Source organism: Lotus japonicus, chromosome 3 (genome assembly GCF_012489685.1).
Source record: "Lotus japonicus ecotype B-129 chromosome 3, LjGifu_v1.2".
NCBI classification, from domain to species: domain Eukaryota; kingdom Viridiplantae; phylum Streptophyta; class Magnoliopsida; order Fabales; family Fabaceae; genus Lotus; species Lotus japonicus.
In genome coordinates this window covers 14,183,052-14,202,563 of record NC_080043.1, presented here as the reverse complement: position 1 = coordinate 14,202,563, position 19,512 = coordinate 14,183,052, and the positions used below count along the sequence as shown (strand labels likewise).

Here is a 19,512-nt window from a genome sequence, read left to right as displayed (position 1 = left end):
CACATGATTCTATGATAGTGTCCTCTCTTAAATCAAATTAAATATGAAACATAACCAAAACATACCTGAATGTAACTCGATTCAATTAAAACAAAAAGACCATATAAAAAAATTTACTTATTGCTCTTAACTTTATTTTCTTTTTCCATATTATTCATCCGTGCAACACACGGGTTCGGATACTAGTATTAAGTAGTGTTTGACCCGACTTTTATTTTACTTTTAAGTTAAAGTTGGGGCAAACACAATTTTTAAAAAGTTCTAGAATTTTAAGCGACTTATTTTTTATAACAGTAAATAGAAATAAGTAGCTTTTTAGAAAAAACTAGGAAAAAAACTTTTTACTTAAAAGTAACGTTTTTTTCTTCTTCCCTATCGTGACTTTCATCTCTGGTTTCCCTGTGCACACAAAAAAAAAGCTCCTTATCCGCGTTTGCCATCCTGCAAGCGTTATTAGCAAACTCATGATGATGAATTGCTAATGAGTAATGAGATTCAATACTATCATAATCGAAGGATCAAATTGATTAGGATAAATTAGAACATACTTGTGGTTGTGCTGTGCGATTGGGTTATGAAATGCTGACGATTTCTGCAGAAGAAAGAATCACAATGTTAATTTGAATTCTTACCCGGTGAAGGAATCCAACACTTCAATTTTGATGAATATTTTGCCAAATAAATAATCATGTTAATGAAGATGAGTGATTCATCTATGGAAAATGTTTTAGATGTTGTGTATAGACGAATGATATATGTATAAGGTTGCATACCAATCATTTGATAAAATGTTTAGATGAGTACATGTAAGAAGACATAGATTATTGATTAAACAATTTTTAGTTTAAAAGTTACATTTAAAATGTAAAAATATGAAAACCACCAAACAACTTTAGTCTTATTTTTAAAGCTCTTAGCTCTTATTTTTAACTTTAACTTATAAGTAGCTTTTAAGCTCTAAAAAAGCTGGGTCAAAAACTACTTTAATGTTAAGATATTCAGCTCGAGAGACAACAAACAAGAGAAAGAGATGCAATCCAATAATTATTAATCCGAACATGAATTCAATGTCTTATTAATGAAAATAATTCAAAAAAATTATAACAATTTGAAGACATTTATAACGAATTACAATAACAAACAATAATGACAAACTACAATAATAATCATAACATAATATAAAGTTTATATCCCATCACACGATCCAACACTTATTTTTTTTTGTACATCTTTAACTTTAAGCTTATGAAAAACTTTTCCAATCTTCACAATTCATTTTTTCAAAAGCAGATATAATGTCTTGTGCTTGTCGAATTTGATTCGTGTTGTTTCTTGTTATTCCCAAAGCTGTAGTTATTTTTTTAACATCTTCCATGATTCCGCAATATAATAACCTAAGGTTTGCGGTTAAATTAAGATAGTATTTCATGATTATGCAATTTGTCTACTAACAAAATGAAAATAAGATATTCGTCCATCAAGCGAAAATTTATGAATTTATATTTCACAGATGCATGTCTATCACATATAAAAGTTGAATCATGAACAAAGATTGATCAAACCTTAGAATCGTAAGCTTATTGTTAAGAGCAACAATGTATCAAAATATAATAGATTAGAGAAATCAAATTGATGTTTAAAAAAAATAAAACTCGAATTTAGAGGGTGGGAGAGAGTGAGTGAACTTGTAGTGGAGGGCGAAGATCTAGTGGTTGAGGGGGCGGCGAAGGGAAAGAGGACATCAAAGAGAGTAGGGGAGGTTTGTAGGAGAAGGTGAGGGTTAGGAAGTGTGAGGCAGCGACAGAGGGGAGAATAAGCGATAAAATGAGAGGGGGCGGTGAAGGTAAGATGGAGGTGATTGTTTATGAGTGTAAGATGGGCGGAGAAGGGGCACAAGATAAGAGGTGAGGTGGGCAGTGAGTTGACATCATGGGAAGTAGAGCATAAACATTTTGTCGAAAATACTTTCAAAAGTAAGATTTATACTGAAAATCAGGTTCCTCGAAAGTTTTTGGTAACAAATACAGATAAAATGCGGTGGTAAATTTGTAATTAAAATCCTATTAGAGAAGTGTGTCTTTATATTATTTTTCGTTTTAGTTCATAATAAGTAGGTTGAATGAAAGGTAGATGAGGTGAGTAACTTCTAGTATTGTTCACGTTAAACTTTGGTTAGGTGGAATCCGTTTTATCTAATATCTGCCATGGCGGTTACTCATGGCGGTATTTTAGCCTTCCACCAAAGCTAATATCCCACCATTATTTGTCTCGTGTTTGGCAGAACTTTGGCTTTCCACCATGACCCACTATTTGAATTAACAACACTGGGTGAAATTCATGTCAGTCATAAAAACATACAAGTGATTTAAATCTTTGATCTGTTATGTTTCATGTCTAAGGATACCAAACACATAACAAAACTCATTCTATAGTCTGCGACAAATGCTACCTTACTATCTTACACGTTCAACAAACAAGAAATACCACAAATCCATAAGGATGAAAAGGAAACACGAAAGAAGAATGAGATCTTTTCATGGCCACAAGTTCTCTATGTCACTTAGGCTGGGTTCTATGGTAGGTCCCGAGGAGTTATGGCGGACAGTAGATTCCTCTTGTGTAGGTTTTGGGGAGCTAGGACAGACAACACATTCCTCTTGTGTAGATTTGTTTTGTGTAGGCCTATAGCATACCCCCTTCCAATGAATTTCTTCCTGAAATCAGGTAGAGACAATATCTAAGGATTTTCCTAACAAAGTACAAAAGATGAAAACATGACATGGTTTTTGCGACAGGGAAAATATATATCAAAGATCACCTCAGAGTTGTCATGGATAAATCGAACAATGAAGATGCACTTGCAAGCTGTCGCATCATGTAGCCTCCTCTGGATTCTTACTACACGAGCATCAAAGTAGAGGGTATAATCACCCTTTTCCTGAGAAACACCAATGAAGCCCCAAAAGAGTACTAATAGTTAGGAAAATTCTAGAGGAGCTAAAAGGCCATAAAAGAAAATCAAAAGCCATTTTGGTTTATACGTTAGAAACAATTCATGTGCCTTTGCAAACATATCTATCATGTGGCCACTGGAGACACAAATTAGGTAAATAAATTGTAATAAAATAAAAGGGGCGGGGATCCCTTACCAGGAAACATAGTACAAAATCTCCATCCTTCACCTTGTGACACTTGGAAGGTTCCAATGGGATAGATCTTTCTCGCATCTCGTTTTTCACATTCACCCACTCATCCTCCACCTTGCCAAACCCAGCATATCGTACAAGAACTTCCTATAATTTGTATGTGACAAGATCAGTTAACTTTTAATCGGTTGTCCACAATATCCAAAAAATGAATCCACTAAGCCAGTAAATCTATCATAAAACGGTAGGATAACTTACAATATTCAAAGGTATAGCACTATATGTTGCATAATGCATATTTTACTTTTCTATTCTTTTCTCAATGAATAAACATATCCTGATCAATACCATGAAATTACATCTAGTGACCATTCACAGATGTATTGGTTAAATTTCTTCAGTGATGCCAAATGAGTTCTACCTAAGGCATTAAGTCAAGGTTCCAGAAAGACCATCACCTTTGAACGTTTTTTTATTTTCTTCCGCGCAAACTTTCACACATTAGCAAAGTGCACAATCATTATGTTTTCTTTGACTTAAAAATAGAACATGTTTGACTGTTTGGCTCTGATAATAACTCATTGTAAAGTGTTCAATAGTGTAGAAAAGATAAGTAAGTTTTAGTGACAAAGAGTTTTTTAATGAAACCAAATTAGAGATCCTAAATAGGTCATGGACACACAAGTAAAAGAAATCGGTGCCAATCTAACTCAAGAACAACTCAGCAAAGTTATAAATCAAAGGTTCAAATTCAATTCATAATATGGAAGAGACCAAGGTTGCTTCATGCAAGACACAAGATGTTAATAGATATAACTCCAATGAAGGATGATATGAAAGTGAAGTAATTGCCAACGGTGGAAATAAATCAGATCATTCCATAGAACTCAAGGGCTATTGTCTCTTTCCTTAACAAAAAGTCTATGACCACGTAGGGCTAATTATCTCCATTTGTCATTAAATTGTTTGGAGCTTAAACCTTGTGATATGCTAGGTATCATACTTTATTTTGATTATGTAACCATCGTATAACAATGCATGCTTGAGTAAATAAAATTATGATAAAATATGTTACATTGATTAAAATTACATTGTTATCCATATTTATTTTTCGTTTTCACAACATTATATCGTACTTTGCTCAGGAAAATTATTTTTGGTGGTTCTTGCCTTAACTTGCTAGATTCCACTATCTTTCACCTTTTACTGCTTAGCTTTCCACTGCATAAAAAGGTTTAGAGGTTTCTCTATTCTTGACCACCTTAAGGAGACCTGATAGGTTATATACACTATTGCCCATATAACATGCAAGTTTAAATGAAGAAAAATAATTAAGTTTCATAGTGTTCTAAGATCAAACCAAGAGAAGAATTTATAACATCATGTCTACTAAGTGTGTGTCAACGCCAACATCATTCACACAATTCATAAGTGAGCAGCTCTTGAAGATAAATATTTAAAATCAAGCAAGCATAGCAGGTGCGGGAACTACCAATCTTTTGTTGATTAATAATTATATATTCTAAAGAACATGTCTCAATTTCTTATAGACTGAAAAAAAATGACGATACAAAAGAATCTTACAAGTTCGCCAGTGCTCGAATATTTTAAGTTACGACACATTGCAACATCATGCCTGTAGATGGAAATAAATATGAGATGTTGGGTGCACAACCTAAAGAAAAGTAACAATAAAGGTTTTCTTTGTAATGAAGGGGAGATGTTGCTTGGGTTTTTTCCCTTAAAGGAGGGGGAGAGATATCACTTTTAATCTTGTTCACATTAGAATTCACAAACATAATTCATGCCACACTTTTAAATATAATATAACCCGAGACTCTCCGGTGGCTCTAGCCCGCTAGTCTGTTGAAGGACCTAATTTCATGCTGGCGCCAGCATCCTGTTTTTGCTAAATAGTCCGCCAATGGATTGGATTCTCTGTAGATGTGTTTTATCCCTATGCAATCCACTTCCACACACAAAGCATCAATGAGGTTGAGGTCCTAGAATTGCTTCCAAGGCCTATTCACTTGTGAGGAAATCCATCCCACCGCGAGGGTAGAGTCGCTTTCAATTAGAATGTGTTGGAGCTGGTGTTCTCGGCAAAAGATCAAGGCTTGGAGAATGGCTTTCACCTCCGCTTCATATGCCCACAACTCACCCAAAGCTTTTGAGAAAACACCCAAGGTTTGCCTTCTTGCATTCCTCAAAATACCACCCACACCGCTCCTTCCTGGAGCTCCTAAGGCAGACCCGTCCACGTTGAATTTCAGTGCACCTTTTGGGGGAGGAGACCATTCATTAAGCCTATTTCGAGCTTTCATTGATGCAAAAGTTAATCATTTTTTAAGTTTATAAATATCATTATTTAATATAGTTAATTGAATAGTTTTTGACAATTCAAATTTTTAGTTTTTATTTTTTATTTAATATATTTATTACAAAGGAGATTTGATATTGTTTATTATATTCTAATATAAATGAAGATTTTTTTTTATTTCTTAATGTATTTAATGAAAAATTTCAAATCTCTTTCAAGGATATTTTTCTTAATTATACATACATATATATAAAGTTTTATTTTATTTATAAATATTAAAAAAACCCAAATTGTAAAGTTTTAGATTAGTTATAAATAAAAAAAGTTAACTATATACTATTTTTATTAATGTAAATGTAGTAAATTTTAATTATTATTATGATTTAATTTTTTTTAAAGTTGTGATTAATAATTATAATTAAAATGGTATTTAAAGTTAATTTTAAATATGAGAAATTGAAAAGTTTAAGAGTTATAAATTAATATAATGAATAATAAAGTAGATGTATTTTTTTTTGTAAGTTTTTTTATTCAATGTATTTATTACAAAGGAATTCATTTGTCGCTTAATGCACTTAATGCAATGGTTTAAGTGTGTTTTACATATATTAGTTATAAATATTAGAAAAACCCAAATTGTAAAGTTGTACATTAGTTATATATATTTGTTAAGAAAACATTACCTTATAAATAAAAAAATAGTTAACTATATAATATTGTTATTAATGTAAATGTAGTAAATGTTAATTATTATTATGCTTTAATTTTTTTAAGTTGTGATTAATAATTATAATTAAAATTATATTTATAGTTAATTTTAAATATTAGAAATTGAAAATTTTAACTATTATAAATTAATATAATGAATAATAAAGTAGATGTATTTTTTTGTGTTTTTTTATTCCATTTATTTATCACAAAGGAATTCATTTGTTGCTTAATGCACTTAATGAAATGGTTCAAGTTTGCTTTACACACATATATATAGATAGATAGATAGATAAACAGATAGATACTAGATATAATACCCATGTGTTGCACGAGTTTATTGCAATATTTTTTTTTAAAGAAGAATATATTATTGAAACATAACAGTAGTACATGAGAACACCCCTCTCATATAAGGGAAATATCAATTCAATGAGACGTAATGCAATAACACAAGAAAAATGAGGTTTAAATTGTGTTGTTATATAACTTTGGTTTTTGAAACAATTATTAGTTTTAGAAACTTTTTCGCAAACGTTGAGTTCAACGAAGAAAGTAGCAGAATAACAAATGATAGACACACAAGCTTTTTATTCTGGTTTACCCCTAAACGATGAGGTTACGCCCAGGCCTTAGCTATGCTAAGTTTTCACTAAGCAAGTATCAAGGACTTCTCCTACAAGTATGATCAAGGACTTCTCCAACAAGTATTCTCAAGGACTTCTCCTAAACAATCTTTTTCAAGATGGTTTTCTTCTACGAGATTCTCTTCTTACAAGAGTGATTGTAGAGACTTTCATGCTTAGGAACTACAAAGTATTTGATATGAGATTTGACTCTAAGGATATACTTTAAGTTCTAATTCTAGAGGGAGTAGGATGATTAGATTTGACTCTTGTGTATGGTTCTCTCTTCTTGAAGCAGACAATGTCAAATGGTTTGACTCTTAAGCTTGTGTAGATTTCTTGCTTCTTCCCTTGTTGACTTTGATCGTTGGAATGAGTTCAATGGAGATTAGATCGCTAAGAGTAGAAATTTTCAAGTCTTACTTTTCAACTTCAGGATCTCCTGTGAGAGAGATAATAGCCGTTGGAGCTTGTACTTCACAAAGATTCCAGCCGTTGGATCAGACAATGCTTTTGTCAGGTGCATTAAATGCATGACACTATTTCATTAAGACATTTTGCCAAAAAGATGTAGTATGTCAGTTGGGTAGCATTGGTCTTTGCTTCTATTCGTTGGTGAGCAGATATGACAACTTGATTGTGACAACGTTGTACTTCAGTTTTGGTCATTGTGCTTTGTCAAATCACATAATCTTCTCTTAAGACTTCTTCACCAAGTTTGTCTGAGGTCTTTTCTTATTTGAAGATGGCGCTCATTCGACATTGCAGCTTTCTTCGTTGGATAATCTTCTATTCTTCAGACGATCTACCTTCTTCAGACAATCTTCTTTCCTTCTTTCTTTTGGTCACTTTGAGTTAGACTATAAGCTTTGATCAGACAATTGTAGCTTCTTCTCAGGAATTAAACTGTCTTCTACATATATTATTTGTCTTAGACAGAACAAAGTGGGCATAAATGATGAGTCACAGTGTTATTGAAATATGAAATTTTTAGTGTTCCACTTATGCCCTTAAAATTGTTATTATTCAAAATATGACAAAAGTCACACAACGATATAACTACATTTGAACTTAACATCCAAAATTTAATTCAAGAACCAATACCAATATTTCGCTGTAGTTCACAAACAAAAACATATTCAACTAATTCATTTATTTTCCCAAACACGCCCTAGCAAATACGACAAATGATTTATAGCCTCTTTTTTGGTCAATAATGGTCAAATTAGCTTCTGATTTTGTAAACGACTTTGATTTTAGTCATTTGACGGAAAATAACAGTTAGTAACGGTAAAAAACAGCCCATAATTACAAAAATGACTGCGACTAAATATCATTTTACCGTGAAGAGACTAAAATCAAACTCGATTGTTCCGGCCCAAGCCCAAGCCCATTCTAGGTAAGGAAACACCAGAAGCGAGTCCGCGGTTAACAGTTTCACGATTTGAAAAGCGAACCCATCAATATAAGCGCGGCACGGTGGTTCTACACCGCGACTGCAACCACTTCTTCGAGTGATCTTCTTTCTCCACCGGAACCCTAACAAACCAGCCAGCGAGAACTCGAACCTTTACCCTCATGGAGAATCGGGCCCGGGTTCGGTGCCCGGAGAATCAAGAGCTGTGTTCGTACATGTGGAACAAGTGGAAGGAAATGGCGGAGAAAGGGGTTTCCGATAACATCGAAATGGCGCTTTCGAAAGCTCATTCCAATGTCTGTAACTCCAAAAACCCAATTCTAACCATCAAGGATTTCGCTCAAGTTAAGTAAGTGCTTGTGTGATTCAAAAAAATTGTAATTTTAGTTGTAAAACTATGCACATTATCATCATCAATGTGAATAGAAAAGTTGGTTCCATGTAAAAGCTGTTTTTTTTTTTGAAGTGCTCAATCAATTTTACTCTTTTGTTGAGCTAGTAAGAAAAATTCTTGATACTAAAGGAGCATTTTTCATACATTAGGCTTGGTTTCATGGTTAACTAACCCCACATGTAGAAATTATGTCATAGACTATACATATAAGTGTATATTTCAAATGTCGTGCGAAGAGGGGTAGAGGGAGACCAAAAAGAACATGGGAAGGTATTTTTAAAGATGATCTCATAATCAATAGTATTGCTCGTAACTTAGTTTTTGGTCGAGCTAAATGGCGTAGTGTGATCCATATAGCCGACCTCACTTAGTGGGATAAGGGTTTGTTGTTGTTTTTTTTTTTTTGTATTGATATATTGTTGTTGTGTGTGTAGGGTTTGTGGTGACTTGAATTTATGATAACAACGCTACTTTTTTTTACTTATTTGGAAATTACTCAAATTTTGATGTCTTTTATGGACCTTGAAAGTTTTAACTTAGTGTAATAAAGGGTTGTTGGGTGTTTAGTGATTAGTTCTCTGTGCATGTGTGTGTGTACGCAGTATGTGTATTATTGATGTGTTTGTGAAGTGATCAGGATAAAGGATGAAGTAAGGTTTTTTAAATTGGGTTTGGTAGTGTAGTAATCTGATGGTTTGTTTTGTTTATTTTTTGTAATTGTGTTGAAGGGGTGTGGGGAAAATGATATTGAAGCTCATGCAGGGGTTTTTTGGGACTGGTTCTGGAGGTCCTGAACCAGAAGACTTGACCAAAAAGGGTATGTCTGGTGCTTTTTAGTTTTTATTTTCTGTCATCTTCAATTGGCTTTACATTTATTTTTGCCCATTGTTGCGTCTAATTCTTCCTTTCTTCTCCAATCTCATAGGAAAGAAAACTAAAGGAACCAAGCGCTATGTACCTCAGAGGAACTCTGTGGCATATGCATTACTGATAACTCTTTACAGGTAAAATAATATACATGGTCAGATGCACTACTGATGTATATGATTTTTTTTGTTAAATACTTTATGGAGTTATTTCTCAAGGTAAAAAATGTTGGATTATGAGATTTCACACATTGTTCATAGGGGAACTTCAAGTGGGAATGAATTTATGCGTAAACAGGAACTTATTGATGCTGCTGAAGCTAGCGGATTATCTCGAGTGCCGATTGCGTATGTTCAATATGGTTTCTTTCTTTCTTTCTTCTTTTCTTTTTTGCTATCTGTTTAAATAAACAAGTGTGTGTGTGGAAAGTATACAACTGTTGACCAAGTGCATTGACTGCATTCTGAATGCTCAGGCCAGAATTAGGGAAAGGAAAACCTGGGCGTTTTGGAAGCTCTCCAAAGGAGTGGTACAGTGGATGGAACTGCATGAAGACATTGATAGCTAAGGGATTAGTTGTAAAATCAAGTTGCCCAGCTAAGTATGATTTTTTCATTGTGCATGTGTTCTTGACAATATATTATAATGTTATTGTTTTGAATATGACCCTTTTCTCTTAATCTTTTATAATTTATAATACCTTTCTTAAAACCTATGTGTTGAGGGAACCTCCTTATTCTGATTTTGTTACGAATTTCTTGAATTCTTTATTCAGTTAGAATTGAAATATTCATCCTTGTAAAACGCTTCAACAATCGAGTCTTGGCTATAGTAATATAAGAAAAATTTTAGGCATTATTTTTGGGATCCATTTCTACTAAACATTGTGGCTGTGATTTGTTTAAGTGTGCTCTCTTTGGATGAATCTGCTTTCTAGATACTAAGTTGTAAACAGCAACTTTAGAGTGGTTCTCGTAAAGCTATTATAAATGATGGCATTTTTTTTTTCATTGAAGCATGGAACATTTGAATGAAAATTATCCATACTTGTAAAGATGATTTCTGTTTTGTTTTTCAGGTACATGCTAACTCAAGAAGGTAAAGAAGCAGCATCTGATTGTCTCTCAAGATCTGGAATGACAGAATCTCTAGAGAAGTCGGCTTCTGTCGAAAATCCTTTACATATGGATAAAGAAAACTCATTAGACATGGAACCCGACAGTCATGACATGGAACCAGAAGTGATGTCACCATTGACTCAGCGAAAGAAACCAATTGATGTTCCTCTTGATTCCCTTGAGAGGGTATTTTTCATCTCATCTAAAGTCCTTGTTAGTTGTTTTGTTTCTTCTTATCCATATTGTATGTTTCTTTGCTTCACTGCTTTGATCCATATCTGAGGGAAGAGCAGAAATGAAACCTGATATTGTTTTGTAATTACAATTTAATCACTGGTGATAACTATGTCCAGTTGTAAATAATTAATTTTCTTCATATATCTTTGTTTAATCTATTAGTTGTTTAAAACTTTCTGGTGTCAAATGTCAACATACTATCATTGTTAACTTGATCCATTCATTTCATTTTCTTCGCCTAAGACTGCAGCCAAAATTATCAGGTTCTATTAGTCTTATGCTCTTGCTAACCCATTTTTCTCCTATAAAACATGAACACACCATTTTGGGGTTGTGTTCATGTGTCGAACATGTATTTGACATGCAAACTTAAATGCCACATTGACAATGTATGTCCAATTAATCTTTTTGGCTCAAACTAGCCACGTAATAGTACATGGCTAGTTTTATCATCACAAGTTCATTAATGCTCCATTTGGAAATTGTCAATAGAAATTCTCGTCCAACTCTTGATTCTAGAGGCTGAAACCTTCAGGCAGAAGATTTTAGCTGGTGGAAGCACTGCAACAGCTCTTCTCTCAGGATCAGAGTACTTTCTGTACACAATCTTAAGCTTTCCATTCCCCAGTGTATTTTATCTATAAGAATCCATACCTCCGAATATTCATTTTATCTAATATTTAGGGTGCATGTTCAACAAGATAATATCACAGGTTTTCTGTGTTTGTGTGGGTGTAGTCCAATAATTTATAGAATCTAGGGTGTTGTATTGAGCTTACTATGTTACCTGCTTTTTTCTTTCAGTCCATAAAGTTGATGTACTGAGATTTCCCGATTTAGTTCACCTGTTATTGTCATGTCACTTTACTTGCGGTGCAGTTGATTGCTGTTCTTTTTGTAGCCTGACAAATTAAATGTGATTTTTCTTGCCTTACAAGTTACAAAGAATTTTTTTTTTGTAGTTTACAAACATGGGTTACTCCAAGGAGCAAATTGTTGCTGCTTTCACTGATGTTTCTGGAAGACATCCAAACAAAGATGTCTCGTCCCTGTGGCCTGCTGTTTTATGTCATCTTCGAGAGGAGCAAGTCTATGGTTCACAGCCAGAATCTCAGATTAGAGAAAATAATCCCCAAATATTGAGGACTAATACTGTTGTAAATGGTATTTCTTTTCCATGTTTCACAGCACTTCTTAATGTCACTGATGAAAATTTTATCTCAATAAATCATTTATTAATTCTTAAATGACCAGATCCCAGCGGTTTCATTGGAAAAGAGAGCAGAACTGTGAGTTCATCCTTTGGTGGGCATGTGGCAAACTTCTGTTCTCCTGATATTCCACCGCGTACCTTGAGAGCTTGTTCATCAGCTGTATGGTTTGATCCTTTTATTAAAATTGATCTGCCTTTTACATCATGCATCACTTATGTGACAGTGTATTGGGATTATAATGAGTACTCCTTTGTGGAACAAATTAAAAATATTGCTTTTTTTAAAATTAAATTTTGTTTGTTTTGAACACTTATTCAAAGAGTTTCAAAAGGGGTAGCCACTAACATGTATCATTGTTGTCCTGATTTCATTTTGCATTACAAATGTCGTAGAAGCTTAATGTTGCATGAACATTAACTGCAGTCCCGTTTAAAGGTACCTTTAGGTTTTAGTTATGCAATTACATATGCTTGGAGCAAGTAAGATGCCTTACCCCTGAGTTATCATTTTGGTTGCACCATCCTCCCTGATTTATCAGATTAAGCACATTAGTACCTAATTGAATACAATTCATTGTAATGATCTCAGACTCCTTCCTTACATTCATTTTAAATATTAGAATAAAATGCATATGCTTATCCATTGTATATTCTTTTATTCCTGAAAATAGAAATTTTCAAGGGCATCATGGTCTTCAGCTGCATATGCTGCCATTACCTTTTGACCTGTACCACATTGCACTACCAGCCTTGGAATCATGTTCAAATATCTTTTACTCTTCGATCAGAGAGTTCAATGTCTATAACTTTTAAAAAATTTCCAGTTTCATATTTTTCTTGCCATACACCAGCTTCCCTCTAATCCAAAATTCCTGGTCTTTTTGAAATCTTCCATCTAACGAAACATCTCCTGGCACCAAGATATCGTGTGATATTTTCCCTCTATTAAGAACTCCTTTATTGGCTTCCCTGCTGTTCTCTTGCCCTCATTAAAGATCTTGACAGCCTTGTGTCGACCTCATGAATTCTCCAGCCTACCCATGTAATGGAACTTTTGAAGCTGTTACTGACGAGGTTATGTTTATTTCATAACTATGAGCATTCTAGTTCTAAATTTTTGTTTATCGAGCCATAAAAAATAAAAATGATAAATCTTGCTAAAAAAAGTGTGTTGGACAATTATTTTCTGAATACCAAAAGCCCATGGGCACAACATGTGCATGTTATTATGTCAATGTAAACAGCTAAATAGGATGAACAAGAGGAGATTACGATGGCTTGTATTAAAAAATTTAGCACGACACTTACATGGGTAGTGGTACATGGCTTTGTCTTTTTTAAAGAAAGACATTAAAAGGTGAAAAAAATACTCTAGCATGGAGTTTGAGAAGGAAAACAATCACAGTCGGTGAAGTGGTGAACACATGCATTGTACAACAAGAATCCTGGATAGTTTTTATAATTATAGAGATTAGGATGTAATGTAATGTACCTAATTTGATAAATAGGGTGGAAAGTGCAAACTAAATAAATTAGATAGGGAAAATGTGTTAAGGTCCCACGTTGACTAGAGATATGATCATTATATCCCTTATAAAGGGTAGAACAATCATCATGTCTAAGCTAGTTTATGGGTTAGAGTTACTCCTAACCTGAATTATAAGATGGTATCAGAGCCTATCTTATATCCGTTTATTGGAGACCACCCATGTATGGGCCACTCACACATTCCTTCCTGCAATTTCCATGCTCCAGATATCCAACCTTGTGAGGGTGTGTGTTGAGGTCTAATATTGACTAGAGATAAGGCTGTTATAGTCATTAGAATAGGGTAGAGCAATCCTCATCTCTAAGCTAGCTTTTACAATAGAGTTAGGCCTAACCTAAATTCTAAGAAAATGCTTTACCCTAAGTTCCTAACTTTTTTTACTCTATTTTTTGTATTTATCAAAGTTTCAACATATACATATTACATACATTACTATGAACTGTAGTTTTTTAAACAACTTTTGAAATTGGTACTTGTCCTGATGAAAATCTTAGAACTATCCCATGCAAAAGCCAAGCCAGGATGGGCTTAAATCAAAGATGAACATTTTAAGTGTGCCACCGTTGAGCTTAGGGGAGAGATTTGAGGATGCTTATGAAGTAATTTTAATATTGGATGATCGGGAGCAATTTGCCACTCAGGGGTAAGTATCATAAATGGATCGTCACTTTCCCAATCAAGGTTATTAAATGATTTTTATCATATGGTTTATTTGGTATTTGATTATTATTTATGACATGATGTATAGTTTCTTCGTGTTCACAACAGTGTATTATCTGGATTGTTGCTAATGACTCCAATCATTTTTATGTTCCTTTGTTTTAGATCACGATCCAGGAAGATTGTTGAGAACATTCGCACTCAATTCAAAATCCAAATTGAGGTGAGTCTTGATTTCTTTACTATCTGCTATTACTTCCTATTGCTTCCCATACATTACGTGTATGCCTTATTTTCTCCATGCTGATGCCTGATGCTAATATTTTCCATGGAAACTGACATTCCCATGTGATCACTAGGTAAGATATCAACATGCATATGTTTGCATGTTTAAGTAAATTTGTTACTGCTTTTTGATGAAATGAACTTGACTTTGTTTCCAAGTGATCTGGCTCTTTTTACTACTATAACAACACCATCATTTCTCACTAGTTGGTTAGCTATATTGATAAAATGATGCAATAATGTCAATATTGCTCCTTATCCTTAGTATGTACCTTTTTTGGGAACTTATTATTTGCAGAATATGACATACTTCAAGAAAGAAAAGGCAGTTGTCTCAATTGTTCTTCAACTGAACCCATTTACTGTGTTTGATTTTATTAATGGAAATTAGAGACTTTTAGTTAAGTTATTTTAAACTCATGGTTGTGAAACAAATTAGATGTGATATCAATCTTACTTGGACTTGGATGAAGCATAAATTTAATAATTGAGTCTTTGCTCTTCAGTATAGAAAATAGTAAAATCATCTAGACATTGGTTCATATCTAGGTTCGGAGATTGCCTGTTGGAGATGGGATTTGGATAGCGCGCCATAAGACTCTTGACAGTGAATATGTATTGGATTTTATTGTTGAGAGGAAGAAAATTGATGATTTACGCAGTTCAATCAGGGATAACCGCTACAAGGATCAAAAGTTAAGACTTCTGGTAACTATTTCTTCTCAGTAGTTGGAATTGTTTCTTGACTTTCTAAAAATTGTTTGAACATGATGGTTAGCTTTGCATATATGGGAGCGATTAATGATTCTTCTGCTTTTTTCCTGCTTGAGTAGAGTGATGATGTTTGGTTATAGAATTTTGGTAAAGATGTCACTCAATTGATGTTATATTTACTGCGATATCCTGTTTGTTTTTTTTTCCGGCATGATATGTGGAATTTCATTACTATTACTCAAATATGACAGTGGGAACTTTAATTAAGATTGTATCTTTGACTTTCTGCATTTGAACTAGAGCATTATATTTTTAGATTCAATTACATTCACATTTTCGCCATAAAGAGCTTACTACATGTTTATCATGTGCTGGTTGAAATGTTTTAATGTTATTTCTCTAGCTCAGCAATATAATTTAAAGCGAGCCATTCTGATGTAACTTTTGCAACTCCTATTTCTCTATTTCATTTGCACATTGTAGAGGTGTGGGCTGAAGAAGCTGATATATCTTGTTGAAGGTGACCCAAATGCTTCTGAAGCTGCTGAAAGCATAAAAACTGCGTACGTATAATTTTACTTGTCATGTGTGTCACCATTACTGTCTCTTTTAACAAATTTCACAACAAATGCTAAAGCACTGCTGCATCATGGTTGATCGGGTTTCATTCTATTAAACTCAGTTGCTTTCTATCTTTAGTAATCATACTAGTATGCTGTTCTGGTCGCTTCAACTCAATTGTCTACTTCTTGATACTGTATTTTGCATTCATTTCTAGTAGGTTTTGCCATTGATAATTTAAAGTATCATATCTGACTTGCTTTTGCTTTGTTGGGAGTGAGCAATCATTTAATGAAATTTCTTGTATCAACTAGTGTGTTTATTTTTGCAAATTATTGAATAGTTTAGTTTTGATATGATGCTTTCTTGCACTTAAATCTGAGAAATGTTTTTTCTGTATTTCATCAATATGGTTTGTACAATAATTCTATACACAAAAGGAAATCATTCCTAAATCAAATTAAGTCAATCCCTAATTTTATGGGATTGAGCTAATCTAAATAGAGAAAGTGAATAACAACTTCAATCCTTAATTTTCTGGGATAGTGCTAATCTAAATAAAGAAACTATATAACAAATCAGCATATGATAAAAAATAAATATTCAACAATCCCTTTGAAGCTGGAGCATATAAAACTAGTTGGATATAAAACTTGGTTGTGTTTGAAGGGCTCATTCAACAATCCCTTTGAAGCTGGAGCATATAAAACTAGTTGGATATAAAACTTGGTTGTGTTTGAAGGGCTCAAATTATTTGCTTATATCTTTTAAAAATTCAATACATTTAGAATTTATGTTGTGTCCAATTTATTCTGATTTTCAGACATTTTTAATTCAACCTTGTGGCTTCTGCAGCTGTTTTACAACAGAGATTCTGGAGGGATTTGATATACAACGGACAAGTGGCTTAGGTGATACCCTAAGGAAGTATGGTTATCTCACCCAAGCCATTTCTCAATATTACAAGTCAGAATTTTTTGAAGACAATGTTAAATGCTCCGAGACATGTCCACCTTTTGATGAATTTATTAGAAGATGTCAAGAGCATGAAAAAATGACAGTTAGTGATGTATTTGCCGTCCAGCTTATGCAGGTACTGACTGACAATTTGATAATTAATTTTCAATAGTTTTTCTTTTGATTGTTTAGTCTGTCTAATTGAGTTGAATCTGTAAACCTTGTATTCTTCATTCTACGAACCACTTACACTGCCTTCGTGTATAAGTTCGCTTTCGAATGTTATTCACATAATCTTAGGCAATTTTCAAAAATCACAAGCACAGCATAAATCTCATACTTGTATTTGGAATTTGGACCCATTAGTATTCACTTATTTGGATAAACTTTCATTCCTTTTGGGCTTGATCCTCAAATTTATCTTAATACTATTAAGTGAAATATAATTGGAAATTCCGATGTGGATGGATGCCAGCCTTATTTAAAATATGCAAGTGAAATTTGTCATAACAGTTTGTTTTTTGTTAGTTAAGCCTATATTTTCCATAAAGAACTGCAAGTTTTTATAATATTGGATAGGTAATTGTCTATCTATTTCATTCTACAAATTGTTTGTTTCAATTTATAATTTTTGTGACATACAAATGCAGGTTCCACAGGTTACAGAGGAGATTGCCATGGCGGTGTTGGATTTGTACCCCACACTTCTGTCTCTTGCGCGTGCCTACTTACTACTTGTGAAGTCTCATTCCTTTCTCCCTATTTGCATGTCAATTACTACCTCTGTATCATATTAACTGTCCGGAAAGAGAAGAAACACACATAATAACAAAGACAATTAATTTTGTTAACTTTTAGAAAAGTATTATCTATTTTCCTATTTCATTCTTTAAAATGTATTTTTATCTCATTTATTCTTCTCATAAGGGCAATATTTGGAAAAACGCAAATTAGTGCTCTCTTGAAATTCCAAGTAGGCAGATAGATAGATTGAAACTAATTTTCTCTAAGTGGACACTTAATATAAAACAGAGGTAATATTAAACCGTGTGTATGGAATAATATGATTTTTTAGAATCGTGGGAAATGGGTATTTGAGATCCATATTGAGGCCAATTGAGCCACCTATAGGCCTAATTCATATTGTTTTTGGATTCTTGGTCATTAAACTAACTTATGCTCCCTCCCCTTCCAATTTTACCCACTCCAATTGTTTGATTTGATTAGGATGGTGATGCTCATGCCCAGGAAGAGATGCTTCAAAGACAGAGTAACAATGTGATCAATGCATCTGCAAGCAGGAACATTTTCCAGCTGGTTTGGGGAAGCTGCTGACTTGCATTTCCTTCTCAAAGATAGGATCAATGCGTCCACTAACCAAGGTGACACATACCTTTTTTTTTTTTGGCTCCGTGGCTTTTTGAGTATTGTTGTATAGGCATGTAAAATTAATATTAATTAGCATTATAACTGGGTTTTAGTTAAGCAGCAATCTGTATATTTTGTAAAGTAAAATCCAGTATAATGTTTTTTTGTGTCTGATTTCATGTACCAACTCATTCAGCATGCAAGGTTTTAATCTAAACTGAGAAGAAATTTGTGGTAAAATGTAGGCTGCAAACTTAATGCGCAATCAACTCGAATAATATAGAAGCTTTCAGTGATTTTAGTTCAGTTTTAATAATGTACGTTGTTGTTCGTTTTCTGTCTCCTACCATCTCCGTTTGTTTCATCTCATCCTTAACCTCCTATGCTTCTCCCTAATCTTTACATAATGTTTGAAGGTTGTAGGAGAGTGGAGGAGAGGGTTTTTTTTTTAAAAAAAATTGTTTGGTTTAATGTTTAGGATGAGAAGAAATGGAATGAAGTGCCTTACTCTTTCTAACTCAATTTTGACCCCTTCTTCTGAGGGATTTGAAGGAAAGCTATTTTATATGTAAGAATTAAGAAATGTCCATCCTCATTTTGTGAAACTCGATTGTTTTATAAGTAAGTACTACAATAAAAGTGAAATGGTTTTCAACTCTCATTTTTTGTGAACCAAATAAGAAACGCATTATTTTTTCTTCCTTTCCCTCCCCTCATCTCGTGATAAGATAATATTGTTCCCCTCTTTCCTCCTCTCCACTTAAAATTGCACCCTTTCCCCTTCTCTTCTCCTCTGGACTAAACACACTCTTAGTCTGAAGAGCATGTTTATATAAAAGTTCAAACGAGCATATTTGCTATCCCAAGGTTCTTAGGTATAAGGTGGCACTACCATGGCCCTTATTCAAATTGCGATTGAACTTTTAAATCGGAAGACTATTTAATAAAATGTGAAAAGTTATGACATTGATTAGAGATAGCTTTGGACATTGTAATTTTTAAATTGTGATTTAATCTTCTCATATTTTCTTGCAAAATTACTTTTATAAATTTATGATGAACTATTTGCTTAAGATTTTTATAATTGTAAATAATTATTCCTTTATCATCCTTCTATTGCTTAGTGTGCTAATCGTGCAACGAGGAATTAATCTCATGATTACCGATTAGGGGATACTCAGGTCAAGACAAAAGAAACTATAACTTTCTACACTATTTTAGATTTTTTTAACCTTAAATAAACAAGTTATATATTAGAAACCGCTACGTCTTAAGCCCGTCCTATTAAAAAGTTGTAATCTTTGCGGACCAAAGATGTGTTGTTGCTGTCAAAAAAAGATGTATTGTTGTTCCATATGAAACCACTGCTACC

At 33.4% G+C, this 19,512-nt stretch overlaps 2 protein-coding genes across 2 annotated transcripts; one reads left to right on the top strand and one right to left on the bottom strand.

Annotated features, from left to right (window-relative positions):
• Nucleotides 1–2,534: 2,534 nt before the first annotated feature.
• Nucleotides 2,535–5,470, bottom strand: LOC130743649 (uncharacterized). The gene is made up of 4 exons (XM_057595883.1): nucleotides 5,177–5,470; nucleotides 3,150–3,293; nucleotides 2,819–2,938; nucleotides 2,535–2,714 (listed from the first exon to the last, which is right to left on the bottom strand). Exons 1-4 carry the CDS (start codon nucleotides 5,468–5,470, stop codon nucleotides 2,535–2,537), a joined length of 738 nt encoding a protein of 245 aa, XP_057451866.1.
• Nucleotides 5,471–8,218: 2,748 nt separating this feature from the next.
• Nucleotides 8,219–18,471, top strand: LOC130748944 (crossover junction endonuclease MUS81). The gene is made up of 15 exons (XM_057602190.1): nucleotides 8,219–8,566; nucleotides 9,340–9,428; nucleotides 9,537–9,615; nucleotides 9,739–9,825; nucleotides 9,954–10,079; nucleotides 10,557–10,782; nucleotides 11,796–11,997; nucleotides 12,088–12,206; nucleotides 14,090–14,238; nucleotides 14,421–14,478; nucleotides 15,090–15,248; nucleotides 15,738–15,817; nucleotides 16,671–16,908; nucleotides 17,423–17,509; nucleotides 18,000–18,471. Exons 1-15 carry the CDS (start codon nucleotides 8,379–8,381, stop codon nucleotides 18,105–18,107), a joined length of 1,995 nt encoding a protein of 664 aa, XP_057458173.1. The 5' UTR covers nucleotides 8,219–8,378; the 3' UTR covers nucleotides 18,108–18,471.
• Nucleotides 18,472–19,512: the final 1,041 nt, after the last annotated feature.